Here is a 16,380-nt window from a genome sequence, read left to right on the forward strand (position 1 = left end):
TTGCCAATGAAACGTCACGCATCGTGTGCAAAATACTTATCGCGAGGGTGATAAATTTTTTCTTTACGTCAATGACAACATGAAGGAAAACATCCTCACATCATGGTTCCTGCACTGCACACACATAGGCTGTGCACAGGAAAACACTTGTAGACTAATAGAACAATCACTGGAAATTATGTTTGAAACTTTGAATCACTGTCAGACCTTTTCTTTCTTTAGAAATAAATAAATAACTTCTGGACAGCACAGTGAAGAAAAAAAACAAGAAGTCAACTTTGACTTATTGAATCAGAATTCTGGCTTTGTAAATCAAAATACTAAGATAGATACTAAGTAAAAATTAGCATAATTTTGGTGTATTTCTCAATTTCTTGTAATTTATATAGTCAAACCTTTGACTCGCCATCTCATAACTAACTTATTAGTATTTTTTATCATGCAAAAACTGTCATCTAGTTTTCTCTCTCTGTAAAATGCAGCCAAACTTACATGGAAACATTCATTTTATTTCAGTCATTATCGTCTATCAAAGTTGTCCATTTTTGAAGTCTAAAGGATGTTCACTGTATGTCCCACTGCAGACCTAAACAAGTTATTTCAATATAGTCAATATTCTCACCTTTTGGGTATTACTGCAGTGATCTTTGGTGTGTAAAACCAGTTAACTCCACAAGTTTGTTTGACAAGTTTATTGCATACAGTTTGGTCGTTGTACAACTTTGGTAAAAAAAAAAAAAAAAAAAAGAGTTTGAGTGAATAAATAGCAAAAATATAAAAAGGTATATGGCTCCAAATTCTTCTGTGCGTGGTGGGGTGTTAAGACGTTGAAGGTGGATGTAATTTCCTGTATTTGCTCTGCATCCAAACACGGTGCATCACAACTTTCCTTCCTCTGTTGACTTGGAGTCGTCTGTCCTCCAGATTCTGAATTTCCTCCAGTCCAGCATTAGAAAATAAATTATGAACCTCTCCTGTAAAAATATATATAATAACACAGTGAGTAACCAGGGTTGTAGCCAGGATTTTAAAAACTTTTCAGCAGAAAAATTTAACCAGACCTCAACAAAATAAAGTCTTAATGTGCTTTGATTATTTGGATTTTTTAAGTATATATATTATATTTTGTTGGTTAATTGTTCAGATAAAATGCTAAATGCTATTTTAAAGCATTTTCTGAGTCTGGTGTAAAAGTCTGGTGAGGAAAAAATGAAATCCCTTATTTATTTACTGGCCTAAAGATATTCAAGCTTAAATATACTGTGTCAACCTAATCCAGTGCTGCCAAATACCCAACCCTGTAGAATGTAAACTCCCCCCAGGTTCCTAAAAGTTCTTAACTCCGGGAAAAAAAACCAAGAACATGTCCCCAGTGTCCGCAATAGCAGCTATATGATAATATCTGTAACTACTCCATGTGCAAGAAAATGCAGATTTAATGACTCGGAATTACCTTTAGTGAAAAAGTACACACAGGTTCCATCTCCACGTGTGTAGAAATTTTCTGATAAGCACCGCCCTGATTGTAAGAGATTCAAAAACTTAGAAAAAGACAAAGACAAAAACACTCAACACACACTGAAGGCTAGACACAATATACAACAAATTAGTTAAAGTACATGAAATGGTTATATTTGGGGCGTGTGTTACGGGTTGGTGGCTCACCCTTCTTAAACCTGAGCTGTGAGAAGTCATATCTCCCATAGTCACGGAAGAGGAATATCCCTCCATGCTTCAGGTACGAAGATAATCGGTTCACAACTCCTTGAATTCTGTCAATGAAATGCCAGTTAATGGAGCAGTAATGTTGTACAACAGGCCTGCAGCTAATGAACATCAAAGCAAAGCTATATGGGAACATGTCCCTTGAGTCAGGCTCTCCTTTGCCGTTTAACCTACCGGCTTGGGTGAATGGAGGAGAGCACAAAGACTGCCAGAATAACATCCAGGCTCTGAGGAGGGAAGGGAAATGAGGCCGTCTCCTCACAGATGTCATGGACAAAGGCGTGACACACAGAGTTGTCGTAGGCTGGATGGTCCTGTGTGAGGAAAATAAAGTCAGCTATATCCCAAACTGTTCTATAGTCACACACAGTAAATTTCCAAATAGTAGCTCAGAAGTGTTCGGTGTAATTATCAGTAACATTTAATACTATTGATACTGATCAATTTCACAGGTAGCGAAACAAGCAATTCCACCTTTCTCCTTTGCTATAACTTCTCAGTCATATTGAAGGTGTCTTAAATATACGAAGGCACTGTGACTTTAACCTTCGCACTCTTTTTTTAAGTGGCTGCCTATATGTAATATAAGCATCCGCTAATATATGCATGTAATATATGCAAATGTACAGTATCACTAAAGAATATATTACAGTATAGTATAGTGTAATAGTGACAGAAATTAGAGGTTGTCCGGTATAAATAATGTCATTTCAATCATGCAAGCACTTTCAGTTTTATAAATCTTCTTTTTCATTAAATATTACAAACAATAATCAACTAAATCAGGTAATTTATGAATGGTGTATATAGTAATGTTTTAGTTTAAATGCACTAAATCCATCTCCCTCTTCAATGTTATGATATGATATCATCTCTTTACTTTTTACTAATTTCCATGTGTGAGATTTCTTTTTATTTTGCTAAGATAAAGTACATACTCGTCTTTTTATTGAGCACTTTTACTGCGCATGATGTTGTGTGACTTACTGATGAATTTAAACAGCTTTAACTGGACTCCATTAGTTCTAATAAGCCACATCTATTGTGATCATGACATCCATTTGTATTTTGGCTTCATGCTCCTCCTCTACTGAGAAATGACCACTGAAATTACCTCTTAAAGTTTTGTCAGCTTTTAGGTGTGTAGTTACAGAAAATGAGGAGAAATATATCCTATTATTTCAGGACACCAACGTATTCAAATGGATGAAGATGAGCTTAACATGTTATTTTCCAACCCCGAAATAAAAAGATAATTTACATTTAAATCATGTTAAAACATGTGCAAGCATATCATCTGCAAATGACCACGTTCTCTTTTCAGCCTCTGCATGAAGGACTTGTTTGATTCAGCTGTGGCTACGAGGCAGAGCTCTGAGTTAATCTGCAGTACTTTTAAATATGCACATTGTGTGAGGGAACGATTGTCTGAACTATGAAGTCTGATTTGAATAATTTCTTTAGCAAGCTCAAAGATTGACAGTAACAACGGCTTTACAATATATGAATTAAATGTGTTACTTCATCACATGTTAATGTAGCCTGTCAAAACATTTTAGCAGTCTATGACATGGAGGTCTATGACACACAGTAAATACTATAAATACACCACTGCTAGTTTGGCTGGAGTTTCACATACAGTAGTGTTTTAAAATAGTGTTACTAGTCAGTATTTCTTTGACGTAATGTATTAACCTTGATACAGAGTATATACTATGTATGTTCATACCAGGCACTATTAGAAATGCTTACCTTGACCAGCTGAATGGCACATGGGGAGAAGTCACAGCAGTATAAAAATGCATCTGTTTCTCTGTGAGACAGAACAGATAATTTAGCTGTGTGATGAAGAACCTTTTACTTTCATGGAGATCTGGTGTTTAGGATTATGCACTGAACCAATATTTTACCTTTATCTAGACACAGGAAGTGTTTAGGGAGTCTAATGTAGACTAATGTAGGGAGAACACGAAAATCAAGCTATTTCAGAGCCACCCTCCAGCAATCCTCGTCTAAAGACGTATCATACAGGCCCGTTTCACAGAAGACATTTTGACATGTCGCAGTAGAAAAAACGGAAAGGTGTAAAATATGATGAAGTAAGGCTGAATTCTGTTTAGCTGCTTCAGTTTCAGGGTCCTTCTCTGGTACATGTTGGCTCACTGTCACTGTGTGATGTCTTACTGGCACACTAGATTACAACAGAGCCATTGTTCATGTTATTAGCAACATCTGTGACTTTCCTACTGTGACAATGTCGCTCTGAAAAACATCTATTACAAAGTGTTTTTTAGTTTGACGCACCCAATGATGTCTCGTCTATTTTTGATTACACATTTGTTGCAGCTTGTATTTCAAATTCATCATATCAGTTTTTACAACTGACTGATATTTGGACAAGTCCTTCTGTGTTGTGACAGACATACATGTTATTCATGACATGCCACCTTTTTGTGCTAGTTGGTAATATGTAGCAGGATAATTTCAAGGTGTGTGTACTATTAATACAAATGTAAATAATAAAGTCTTAGTAGCACTGAAACGTACACACATGAAATGGTTAACATAAACTGAAAGTATATCTCAAAATATTTACTCACTTTATGGAATTAACGATGGGGAATACACTGTTACCCACTCCACACCCAACCTGTGAAGAAAAAAACATTTTTTTCTGATATTTCTGCCGAATTAAACACGGCAAAGCAAATGTGTAAGTGCTGTTATCCAACACTTTTAATATAGAAATCTGCATTTACAAATTTACATTTCATATCACACTTATTAACATGATCAAAATTAAATTCAATAACAACAACAGTTTTGAAGACCTCCAAGATCCTGAAAGATGCATGCTGGCCAGGGAAGGTAGTCGTCTCTATGGCAGCCTCATTTTCCTCTATAGCTGCGGTGCTATGATGGCGTGTGGAGCCGTCCTGTTGCTGACACCCGTTTGCTGTTTGGCTCTTTGCACATGAAGGAAGCAGTTCAGGGAATTCTAAAAACAGCCACTTTCGATCTTTGAAGAACTTATCCTGGTGCATCTCATAAAACTTGTCCCAGTATTGGAAAGCATCTGTGTCAAATTTACCTGTGTGGAGGAGATTTAAGAATATTTTCATTTGCAATGTAACTTAACCCAATCAAATCAAACGTGGAAGAACATTTTGCGGGAATACATTCTTGCCTTGTTCACTTATAGGAATTTGTGTGCAGGAATTTTCCTCTGCTCTCTGCCGTGCATTTTCTTTATCCTCCTCTGTCCATTGTACGTGATCCCTTAAATAAAAAACATTACAAAAGCAACTGTTGATATATCTGTTCAACTTTAGAAACTCACAAAGTCTGTCAAATGCAAGCAAACCTAGTGTAACCCTAAATTTCAGCTCAGTGTCGTTAAAAGTAGACACAACTACGCTGTAAATCTTACAATCTCCATAAAATGTCTAAATATATACAGATGGATGGCAAATTCTTACTACAGTACATCACTGACCACATGTTGTGCTTAAAGACATCATCAGGATTGGTCAGGATCCGTGAACCCAGTGGAGCTGAAGGTCTTCCTCCTGTGCTTTTCAGTCTTGATGACGTTCTGCTCAAAACTTTAGCCAGTTTGGCTACAGAGACGCTCCGCACTCTATGCATTTACTCTGTAAAAATGCAGAAAGAACTGTAGCTATTAAATGCAGAAAAATGATTGTTTCGCTCTTTTAGCAATATCTTACTGCTGTATACTGTCATCAACATTTTCTTTTTTTACATGTTATTAAATAATCAAGAACAAAGCTTAGCTCATTTAAGAACTTACCCAGAGAGGAGCATTTTGTGTGTGTGTTGTTTTTCTTGGTGTTGATGAGAACAGATTTTTTCACTACCCCATGTACAAGAACTTAGGGAGTTGCTATTTCTCTCTATCTCTTTGTTTGCCTCAGAGCCACCAGACTTCATTGAGAAAAACAGTAATTTCATCTTGCAGAACACAGGAGTTCACCAAGCTACCGCTGCCTTGGTAAATGCTAAACACATTAGTTTGAATCGAAACTAATCATTTAAAACGCCAAGGTCACACAATAACACAGGCAAACTAACCAATCAATTGTACCTCCAGAACACTAACCCGTGCGTGCAATGTAGAGCAGTGATTCTGAATATGGTGTACACTTAAAATGATGTTGAGTTTTTTTGGGTGGGGGCTTTATTTAGGTGATTAAAATAAGTTTTCCTTCCGTTCCTGTCCACAGCAGTGCACTGCTTATTGTCTATGCCAGGACTCCTGCCTGCAGTTTTTTGTAACTCATACACAATAAATAGCTACATTTACATAGTGTTTTATCCAAAGTGCTTTATATGGCTTTATTTCAACCTCCACTGAGGATCCCAAGGTTTCCAAAGGCGCCAAATATCAACATGAATCCTGAGAAATGTTAATATAATGATGCACAATACAATTGGAATATTTAAATCTTATGGAGTGTCGTGATTGCTAGAACTAAAGAGGGTCAGAAGCAACATTTTCTCTCTTTCGTTATGGCAGACCAAGCGCTAAATGTAGTGGAAAAAGTCAGATATTTGGGCCACATTATCAGGAAAGATCTATGTGATGATGGCAATGTGCTGCGCCAGTGTTATAAAACAGTACACCGAAGGCAATATGCTGGCACACAAATTTCTTATGTGTACAGATGAGGTTAAAACAGCCCTTTTTAGAGCCTACTGTACTCCACTTTATACAGCACACTTGTGGTAAAAACCTTAGGTGGCATTTAATGATGCAATCAGGATCCTGCTAAAGCTCCCGAGATGGACAAGTGCAAGTCATAAGCTTGTGACTAGGAATGTTCCCACTTTTCATGCTGTATTAAGGCATTTTATGTACAACTTTATGAGCAGATTAACTGATTCAAAAAAATTTTATCATAACAGCCTTAACTGAGCCCAAACATAGCGACACAAGGTGGTACTCTTGTTTTTGGAAGAAATGCCTGTATGGGTTTTAATCACTGTGGAATGATTACGCATCTTATTTGTTGTCCGTATGTTTTATTATATTTTATTTTGCTTTATTCTGTCTTTTCATACTTATATGGACTAATGTGTCTGGAATAAAGCTATCTATCTATCTATGGGACAATGCAGAGTATTTCTGTCAGTGTAATATAATATAGTTTCAACGGGGAGCTGGAACAAGCTGACACTGGTCAAACAGTGTGAAATAACATTATTTTTCCGACCTTAAAGCTGCTTAAAACTAGGGTGAATAAAAAGCAGGAAATTATCAGTAAAATGTTGACGTTTATACCGCCATGCTTCTTGGTCGAGAAGAGGGCGCTGACGTTCCAAGATGGCGGCCGTGTGCCTAATTTCTACAGTCGAAGAAGACGCTGTGCTGAAGACTACAAACATGGAGCTGCAGAGGACGGCTAGCATCGACAGCTAACTGATGCCACACCGGTCTAAATGCAACATTAGTATCCACCTGCTTTTCACTGCTGCTATCACCTATATGTTTTTGGACAACTACTCAGTTTAACTATCGCCACGACAAATATATAACGAACTACAGCGTTAACTAGATCGGACTTCTTCTAGCGTTAGCTCAACAGCGCTAACTTAAGTTAGCTGTTAACTTCTCGCGTTAGAGTTAAAGCCAAAGAGGAGGTTCAGCTCATTGAGGGGTTTTAACAGCATCTCTACCTCAGACTGGGCACCCTCGTCTCCTTACCTGACCCTGGCTGGGAGCCGTAGCGGAGGCCAGCTCAGGTTGTGGTCTCTCGAACATGCAGACAGTCCTGTTGTAGAGAGAGGAGCCACCTGCTGATGGCGTCGTACCGGAGAAAGAGGACCGTGAACGCCACTGAGCTGCTGAGCCGGAGGAGTAGAGGGACCAGAGATGCTGGAGCCACGATCAGACACAATATGAAGGTCCTCAGAGGTATACTGCTCCAGGTAATGGAAAAGAAGATGCGTTTAAAATATCTATTCACTGCAGGTAATATTATACTAATACACGAGCTTCTTTATTGCTGCTATGTTGTAGGATAACAGGGATTTCATTAAAGTATGGAGCAAGACCTCGAAATCCACAATAATGTATGAAAATGGTAAAATCTACTTTGAAAATTACCAGACCTGCTACAGCTGGTGAGTATGAATACTTAACTAAGTATTTTCAGTCTTCAGCACACATACAGTACAGAATAATATCCAGTATCTTTAGAATTGGCATACAAAAGTCACATATAGTAACTAGATAGGTGAAGTGATGCACGCTGATTTTAGTCATCTCTCTGGAGAAATTGAAATAAGATATGCAGATCATGTAGTTAGTAAAAGAAAACAGTAATGCTACACTATGGGTCCATCTAAACTTTGCAATTCAGAAAATTTTACCCAGTTTAATGAAGTCATCTACCAAATTAAACTTAGTGCTGTATGATTACAGCAGTGTGAAAACATGAAGTGTGAAGTACATCACCATGATGTGCTTCATGATGCATTCAGGGACACTGACAGAATACAATGAAACAGAGTAGAATAAAGGGTTTATACTTTGACACACAGTGAGTGATTAAATCTTCTGGTTTCAGTGTTCATTCACAACCTCAAGTTCTATACAAATTGTCTAAGAGGTCTAAATTGGAGAAGTTTGAAGATGCCTTGCTGTGTCAGAGCCCACTTGTGAGTGAAATTAAACAAACGCAAAATTTTTTTGATTAATGCTGAACTTGAACTGACCAGATTTTATCAGCCCAGGCTCTGATTGTTGTTTCATTTGTGATGTTGACAGGACAAAACATTAGCCTCCCCCTCCGATCAAAAACCCAGCCTCTTGGCTCTGACGGCCAATAACTGGTTGTATCGCCTTTCACCTGAAACAGGAGCAGAGCTGCAGAGAGTTTACCTCTCTTCAAACCATAAGTTCAGGTATTGTCAAGCCTCCGACTTCTCTGTTCTTTGAGGTGAGATTAACACATTTATTTTCAGTTTTAGTTCACTGGAAATATTTTAAACTTTCTCTGTGCTGTTTTTTTTTCAGGTATCTCAGCTGGGATGTATCTCAAGAGACCTTTTATGTTAAATCTGTTCAAAACAAAGAAACGGCATTAGCACGACAGGTAAGGTCAATATATTTATTTATCATTTATTTATTCCTGACTGAGTGACAGGACATTTTATGAAGGGTAGTCAAACCTAGGAAAATGATTGTCTTCAGCTATTGAATTATGTTGGAGGTATTGCTTAAATCAAGTAAAACAGATATAATAATGTGTCAGTCAAGGAATTAAGATAGTGAAGAGCTGCAACTAATCATTTCTACTTTCAATTAATCTGTTGACTACTCTTGACAAATCAATGAATTGTTGAGTCTACAAGATGTTATAAAACTGTGAAAAATGTCCACTATCATATCTTCTAATTGCTTATTTTGTCCAACCAACAACCCAAAAAATGTTCAGTTTTTAGTAGATCGATTAACTATTCATATTACCCTTTGTCCTATGAAGGGGTCTCTGATGTGTTTTCTCTTTAATTCACAGGCAGGTATCACTCAGAATACACTGATGCACTTGGCTATCTTTCATGTTTTCCCATTGCAAATTTTGGGCGTTTTGGAGATCAACAAAAAGGTTTGTACATTTGTCTGTAGTTCAGTAAAATGTGCCCAGGGGGAGTGACACGTTTAATCCAAAACTAAATCTTATTCTTTCAGGTGTTTGGAAATGGCGTCACCGATGTTGTTCTGTCTCAAGGTGTCCTTGCGGTGTCTTACAGCAACAAGTCGGTGAAGCTGTACAGCTTTGAGCACATTGTCCAAAAGGTGTGTTTCCTGCACAGCGCTGAGCGAGATGAATGTTTTATTCCATCAGATTTTTAATCCTTGCATCAGAAATACATTTGTTAACAATGATGTACCTTTGAATATTTAAATATTCAGTGTTTTATTATTCTTCAGACTTATCTTGCTGCTCTGTATCTGATGAACACTTTGTTTTCAGTACTTGACAGAGAAGCTAATACTTGGAAATCGGAGTTCACCTCTTGGAGGCAAAACAGTAGGAGGTTTTCCTTTTGGGATTCCAGCAAATATCCAGATCACAGGTGACTCCATTTTTAAGTCTAGAATGATGGTATCTTTCTGTTAAAGTCATGGGTACTGTGAGCAGGTGTATTCCTCGTTACAAAGTGAATATGGCGCCATGTTTTTCTCATGGCACAGACTGCCCTCCGGTGCTCTTCGAGGTGTCATGCTCGAATAACGGTATCCAGATTGGAGGCTACCCATGGCACTACATCTACACACCACCGCATAAACATCACAAGGGGACTCACCACATCTGTTCACTCAAGGACAGCACGATGGTAAGTTTAAAGCACCCACTTTAAACACGCACTATAGAATAATATCTCAATTAGAATTTGGTAAATTCAGTACAAAATGTGGCATGTGCTTGGTTATAGTCAATAAATGTTCCTCATCTTGTTGCGTGGTAGATTCAACTCTCAACTTAATGTTCACTGTGGAATTTTATGATTTCCTTTACAGCATTTTAAGTATGAGCTGAGCTAAGCACAAATCCAAATTTTTGATACATTCAGAGTCTGGACTCTAAATGAGATAAATTCAAAGAGAAAAAATTATAATCTGTTGTCTCAATGTGTTTTTAGGGAGAAATGATGAGAAATATAGCTCCATGACCATTAGTTTCTTTTCATTATGCGTGTGGGTGGCTGAATCCTGATTAACTAATGACCTCTGCCTCTTTTTGAGGCGTCTCAACCATTACACGCACACACACACACACACACACACACTATAGAATAAAGCCCAAAATCAGATGCTCATTTACATCTTCGGTCTTTGAAATGCAGGTGCAGGTTTATTTTCATTCACACATCTGGTTTGTAGTAGTTGGTCACTGTCAGTCACGGGAGAATGGGTGCTTTAAGTAGATATGGCTAATTCTCGAAAAAGATTCACTGTCCAGGAGGTGATTGTAGCAGTAGTACTCGTTGTTGTGTGTATTTCTTAGTTGTCAGTTAAACCCCCTAGAAATGAATGGAAACTTATGGCTGTGGAGCTACATACTCACGATTTCTCATTTTATAATTAATTCTTACTTTAGTCTATCTGGTCAGTAAGTGCATATATTTTTTTGATGTGATTTTTTTTTTTTTTTTTATTATTATAAAATTTGTACGCCCATGATACAAAAATGGCTGCATCTCAAAAACTCCTATCTTTTATTCAAATGCTTGGTACCATTGGTTTTAATGATATGTGCTTCGATCCAGTGTCAGTCTGATATTTAGCACATCAAAGTAATGTTTCTGTGCTCAACCAATTAAGGCATGATAATTGTGATTTTGAAATTAAAAGAGCTGATTTTGTCATATGTAGCCACATGTCCTAACAGAAAGTTTAGTGCTTACACTTCTAACAGAAACTGGTCATTAATGGGTTAACTGCCACCAAACTGGCCGTAGTCTGTTGAAGGCGTGGGGGGGTAAAGAGGGCCACAGATGTTTGTGACAGTTTGTACTGAGCTCCTGTTCAGAGCAGGACTGAACCAAACCTGTAATCACTGTTCAGAACCCTAAAAAACTACATTTGTGCAGATCTTTGCTGGATGTCTCACACAGACGGATTCTTCCATGTTTTGTTTCTTGATGATTCCAAAACACAAGAAACCTCAGTTTTGTTAGCTCTGATCAATGTGGTGTGCCTGACATAATGGTAAAAACACAATTAGATAGAGATAAATTTGAGACATTGTTTTGAACTATTACAATACACACTTCAGCAGAAACCTAATGAAGCTATTGTACTACGACTAAAGCTGCACCAGAAGCAGCATTTTACACAACCACCCTTTTAAGGCTACTGTGGTTGAGCTGCACTCTAACAATAGAGTTTGGGTGGAGTGTCACTTTAATAAGCCGCAGTGATGTTGAGGATTTGCTTTCCAGACTCTGAAGTGCACAAATCCAGTGTCACATCACAAAAATCAGCTTGTTCAAAGTAACAAGTTTCATAATTAACTAGCCCTCTAAATTTTATTGAATTTTTTGGTAAAGTGTAAAAGGGAGTTTTGTGCTCTTGGTATGATGTGCAGTTTGCTGTACAATTGATAACGCAAGTGCTAGTTATTGAATTAATGTTATGCATTGTCATTTTATGAAATAGGCAACAAACGGAGTACAAAACATGAACTGCTGCTCCCTAGAGAGCGATGGGATCTTCTTCCACCCTGACGACTCGGGGAGAATCATTCATGTTGGACCCACCACCATAAAGTGAGTCAACTTTATATGGAAAAATGAAGACTGTGAGGAAACAGTAGTAGAAGGTCTTTGGTGTGGAGGCAAATACAACAAAACAAAGGAGTCCTGAGACATTCGTATTGAATAAAGCATTAAAGCCTCATAAAGAGATTCTCACAATATATTTTTTTTTCTCCAAGTGTCCTAAAAATCCTCGGGGAACTGAACAGTATTTTACCATCGAACGTAGTTGAGGATTTCTCTTTAAAAACCCATCGAAACAACAATGTAAGTTTCTTGCTTATTTGTCTATTACTACAGACTTAGTTTACCTCGATCTTGAATCAGCCTCATCTATGTGTCGCACGTTCATTACATGAACAGAGGTGGGATACCCCATGCAGCGGTGTACTCAGTCAAATGTAATATTTCTGCTTTCCAACTACTGCAGGCTGCCTCACAAGTCACTGTCACGTCATCGGGCCGTGCAGTGAAGAGAAGATTTCATCAGCTGGATGATGACCCAGATCAAGAGGTACCAAAGTGATTACACTTAAATCATTGATCCAGCATCTCGACAAAGATAATACTAACTGAGCTGTTTAGAAAGAGAGATATAACCACACGGTACAGTTCAAATAAATTATATGGTACATAATGTATAGGGAATATGCAGATTTATTCAGTATGCTGATATGTAGTCTGCTTGGTTTAAACCAGGTAAAGATTTAATGCACCTTCTCTTTAGATAATATTTTTAATCTATTAAGGATGTAAGAGCCATTTTAACAGATGTTTGCATGGAATACTATGTTAGTATGTGTAGATTGTATTATCTATCATGTTAGTTGTTGTTAGTTGTTATTATGAAGCCTTCAGCCTTCTCTCTGATCTCAGTCACATACCTGCAAAGCATTGTGACACAGTGAAGTCCCTCCACAGACAGACATGTAAACACACAAAGACTCAAAAGGCTGGCAAAAATATAGAATATCATAGCTCAATATCATCAGCTTCATCCGTTAAAATACAAAATTCCTTTAAAATCTGTAAGTGATGCCTGAGATATCACAGCAGCACAACACCAGATATGACAACTATTACACTTCAGAGTAAAGGTTAAGCAGAGGTTGATTTTAATCCATTAGCCAACATTTGTCACACTGTGCTGTCGTAGCAGCTTAGAAATGGCTTTTGGAGCAACATTACCTTCCAGCTGGAAATCAGTAGCATCAGCACAGCAAGCAAACTCTGTGAAGCTGCTTTTTAAAGACAATGCTGATAAGTAGCAGGATACAGGCCTTATGTATGCAGTCACCGTGGGCATCAGGCATCACTACAGTGCTGTGAAAAAGTATTTCCCCCCTTACAGATTTCTTCTGTTTTTGCTTTATTGTCACACTTACATGTTTCAGATCATCAAACAAATTTTAATATCACACAAAGATAACCTGAGTAAATACAAAAAGCAGTTTTTAAATGATGATTTCATTTATTAAGGGAAAAAAGCTATCCAAACCAACCTGGCCCTATGTGAAAAAGTAATTGCCCCCCCTTGTTAAATCATGAATTAACTGTGATTATCCACATGTTTGAAAGCTGAGTTCAATTTCACTAGCCACACCCAGGCCTGATTACTGCCAGAGCTGTAGAATCAAGAAATCACTTAAATAGACAACAGGAAGTAGGCTAAAAGATCTCAAAATGCAACACATCATGCCCCGATCTAGAACAATTCAAGAACAGACAAGAAATATAGCCATTGACATCTATCAGTCTGGAAAGGGTTAAAAAGCCATTTCTAAGGCTTAGGGACTCCAGCGAACAACAGTGAGATTATCCACGAATGGAGAAAACATGGAACAGTGGTGAACCTTCCCAGGACTACCGGCCTACCAAAATGACTCCCAAGAGTGCATCGACGTCTCATGCAGGAGGTCACAAAAGAACCCCGAACAACATCTAAAGCACTGCAGTCCCTCACTTGCCTCAGTTAAGGTCAGTGTTCATGATTCAACAATAAGAAAGACACTGGGCAAAAATGGCCTCCATGGGAGAGTTCTAAGGAGAAAAACACTGCTGACCAAAAAGAACACAAAGGCACATCTCACACTTGCTAAAAAACATCTTGATGATCCCCCACACTTTTGGGAAAATATTCTGTGGACTGACGGGACAAAAGTGGAACTTTTTGGAAGGTGTGCGTCCTGTTACATCTGGCGTAAAACTAACACAGCATTTGGGAGAAAGAACATCATACCGACAGTCAAACATGGTGGTGGTAGTGTGATGGTCTGGGGCTGCTTTGCTGCTTCAAGACCTGGACAACTTGCCGTAATTGATGGAACCATGAATTCTGCTCTCTACCAGAAAATCCTGAAGGAGAATGTCCGGCCATCAGTTCGTGACCTTAAGCTCAAGCGCACTTGGGTTATGCAGCAGGACAATGATCCGAAGCACACCAGCAAGTCCACCTCCGAATAGCTCAAAAAAACCAAAATGAAGGTTTTGGAGTGACCTAGTCCAAGTCCGGACTTAAATCCGATTGAGATGCTGTGGCATGACCTTAAACAGGCCGTTCATGCTCGAAAACCCTCCAATGTGGCTGAATTAAGACAATTCTGCAAAGAAGAGTGGGCCAAAATTCACCCACAGCGATGTGAAAGACTCATTGGCAGTTACTGCAAACGCTTGATTGCAGTTGTTGCCGCCAAGGGTGGCACAACCAGTTATTAGGTTTAGGGGGCAATTACTTTTTCACATAGGGCCAGGTTGGTTTGGATAGCTTTTTTCCCTTAATAAATGAAATCATCATTTAAAAACTGCTTTTTGTATTTACTCAGGTTATCTTTGAGTGATATTAAAATTTGTTTGATGATCTGAAACATGCAAGTGTGACAATAAAGCAAAAACAGAAGAAATCTGTAAGGGGGCAAATACTTTTTCACAGCACTGTATATATGCCAAGAAAGAAGAAGAAGAAAGCTTTTGTGATGAGAGGAGTTTATTTTTTTATTTTGCAGACTTTCCGTATGGTGGAATACGAGGATGAGCTGGACCTTTTGGCAGTAGTCGTAACTAACGGTGAAGAGGGAGACGGAAGAGCCCACGTCCGACTGCATGACAACCTGAGCGGCCGTTTACTGCGGACAGTCGATCTGGTCGAACCCTGGGATGAGGTGTGAGACTTGACATGACTGTGCCAACGTTCAGCTGGAGTGTCTGCGTGTATGAATTCACGTCTTCTCCTCTCTTTTGGTTTCAGACTTATCGACACGAGTTGTTTTTTGACAAAGACACAATTGTTCATATTGAACAAAAGAACACCAACTTCTGCTGCCATGTTTACAAACTCAAGGCTGCCACAAAGTAAGTGGTGCACAAGGGAATTAAACTCCTGAAAGCATTTACTGTTTAAGATTCTGTAAATTATTGTCTCCAGCTTGTGCTTTTGTACATCTTTTCTGTAAAACTCATAATGCTGTTTTTCATTCTGTCAATATTTCTTTTGATAATCAAGTTGTTTATTTACATTATTGGAGGCCTTTGTATTACTGTTCACCATGTGCTGTCTCACACCTGTTAATATGTTTTACAACCTTTTTCTTAGATTAAAATTGTATATTTTTAAAAGTTATTCTGTGTTTCCATCATTCTCATCTAAGATATTTAGAAATGCATTCATGTAATATGTACTGTCTGGGATCAGAATTGTGCATTACCATCAACCTACAGTATACATAGGTAGATAAATGTACTTTATTGATCCTAAACTGGGAAATTGTATCATTACAGCAGCATAAATAAAATAAATACACAGTAAGGAAAAACCTGTTATAATAATGTTTTTAAAAAAACACTAAAGCTACAGTTATACCCAAACGTGGTATGATAAAGCCCTGAAAATGAATTTCTCAGTCAGCTTCTTAGTATGAGTGATGGGGTCCTACACGAAGGCACTATTTTCTGCCAAAGTTAGAATAGTTTTGGTTATTTCTCGCAAGGGATTTCAATCTGTGCTGTTCTCTGGTGGTGAGTCAGAGCGAGAGGACATTTATGTACTTGTTTTCTTATCGGTCAAATTTGATGAGAAGAAGCAAATGTGTCCTCATGCATAAAGAGAGGAATTAGAGAGGAAATGATCCTCTGTTACAAATTTGGTGGAAACAGCCAAAAACCAGTAACAAAAAGTAACGATAAACATTACAGTAACGGGCAAAAAGCAGTGAAGAAATAAGCTGAGACATCCAGTAATAAAACAGGACGTTGGCACAACATGTACAGCTAAGATGAATCATGTCTGCATGCACTTAAATGCTGCGAGTCTAAGCATGAATATTTCAATTTAAATCATCTCCAGACACATTGTAAGACATTTAGAAATACTCT

General features: G+C 38.0%; 2 protein-coding genes across 4 annotated transcripts; one reads left to right on the forward strand and one right to left on the reverse strand.

Moving 5' to 3' along the window:
• Positions 1-687: 687 nt before the first annotated feature.
• On the reverse strand, positions 688-7,524 carry mettl8 (methyltransferase 8, methylcytidine). Of its 2 annotated transcripts, none has more exons than XM_070838508.1 (10): positions 7,451-7,524; positions 5,222-5,378; positions 4,913-5,004; positions 4,557-4,816; positions 4,326-4,375; positions 3,478-3,538; positions 1,900-2,039; positions 1,666-1,772; positions 1,454-1,519; positions 688-974 (listed from the first exon to the last, which is right to left on the reverse strand). In XM_070838508.1, the coding sequence occupies exons 2-10, from the start codon at positions 5,371-5,373 to the stop codon at positions 820-822; spliced, it is 1,083 nt and encodes a 360-aa protein (XP_070694609.1). In that variant the 5' UTR covers positions 5,374-5,378; positions 7,451-7,524; the 3' UTR covers positions 688-819. The 2 variants fall into 2 exon arrangements, with proteins under 2 accessions (XP_070694609.1, XP_070694608.1); XM_070838507.1 differs by having other exon boundaries at positions 7,423-7,514.
• A 21-nt stretch (positions 7,525-7,545) lies between these two features.
• dcaf17 (ddb1 and cul4 associated factor 17) lies at positions 7,546-15,636 on the forward strand. 2 transcript variants are annotated; one of them, XM_070837744.1, is made up of 14 exons: positions 7,546-7,674; positions 7,766-7,869; positions 8,316-8,406; positions 8,516-8,652; positions 8,765-8,843; positions 9,267-9,356; positions 9,440-9,547; positions 9,726-9,828; positions 9,947-10,089; positions 11,915-12,024; positions 12,192-12,279; positions 12,443-12,526; positions 15,015-15,170; positions 15,257-15,636. In XM_070837744.1, exons 1-14 carry the CDS (start codon positions 7,546-7,548, stop codon positions 15,362-15,364), a joined length of 1,530 nt encoding a protein of 509 aa, XP_070693845.1. In that variant the 3' UTR covers positions 15,365-15,636. The 2 variants fall into 2 exon arrangements, with proteins under 2 accessions (XP_070693845.1, XP_070693846.1); XM_070837745.1 differs by having other exon boundaries at positions 7,585-7,660.
• Positions 15,637-16,380: the final 744 nt, after the last annotated feature.

Source organism: Pempheris klunzingeri, chromosome 10 (assembly GCF_042242105.1).
Source record: "Pempheris klunzingeri isolate RE-2024b chromosome 10, fPemKlu1.hap1, whole genome shotgun sequence".
Lineage (NCBI taxonomy): Eukaryota > Metazoa > Chordata > Actinopteri > Acropomatiformes > Pempheridae > Pempheris > Pempheris klunzingeri.

What these genes read in the sequence shown, in the direction of transcription:
- mettl8 (XM_070838508.1), bottom strand. Translation starts at nt 5,373, where the DNA reads ATGCATAGAGTGCGGAGCGTCTCTGTAGCCAAACTGGCTAAAGTTTTG. An exon ending in CATCTTTCAGGATCTTGGAG is followed by an intron (nt 4,376 to 4,556) that starts GTCTTCAAAACT and finishes TTTTCTTCACAG; the next exon opens with GTTGGGTGTGGAGTGGGTAA. An exon ending in GTGCCATTCAGCTGGTCAAG is followed by an intron (nt 2,040 to 3,477) that starts GTAAGCATTTCT and finishes TTCCTCACACAG; the next exon opens with GACCATCCAGCCTACGACAA.
- dcaf17 (XM_070837744.1), top strand. Translation starts at nt 7,546, where the DNA reads ATGGCGTCGTACCGGAGAAAGAGGACCGTGAACGCCACTGAGCTGCTG. An exon ending in TACCAGACCTGCTACAGCTG is followed by an intron (nt 7,870 to 8,315) that starts GTGAGTATGAAT and finishes TTCTGGTTTCAG; the next exon opens with TGTTCATTCACAACCTCAAG. An exon ending in TTGAGCACATTGTCCAAAAG is followed by an intron (nt 9,548 to 9,725) that starts GTGTGTTTCCTG and finishes CTTTGTTTTCAG; the next exon opens with TACTTGACAGAGAAGCTAAT.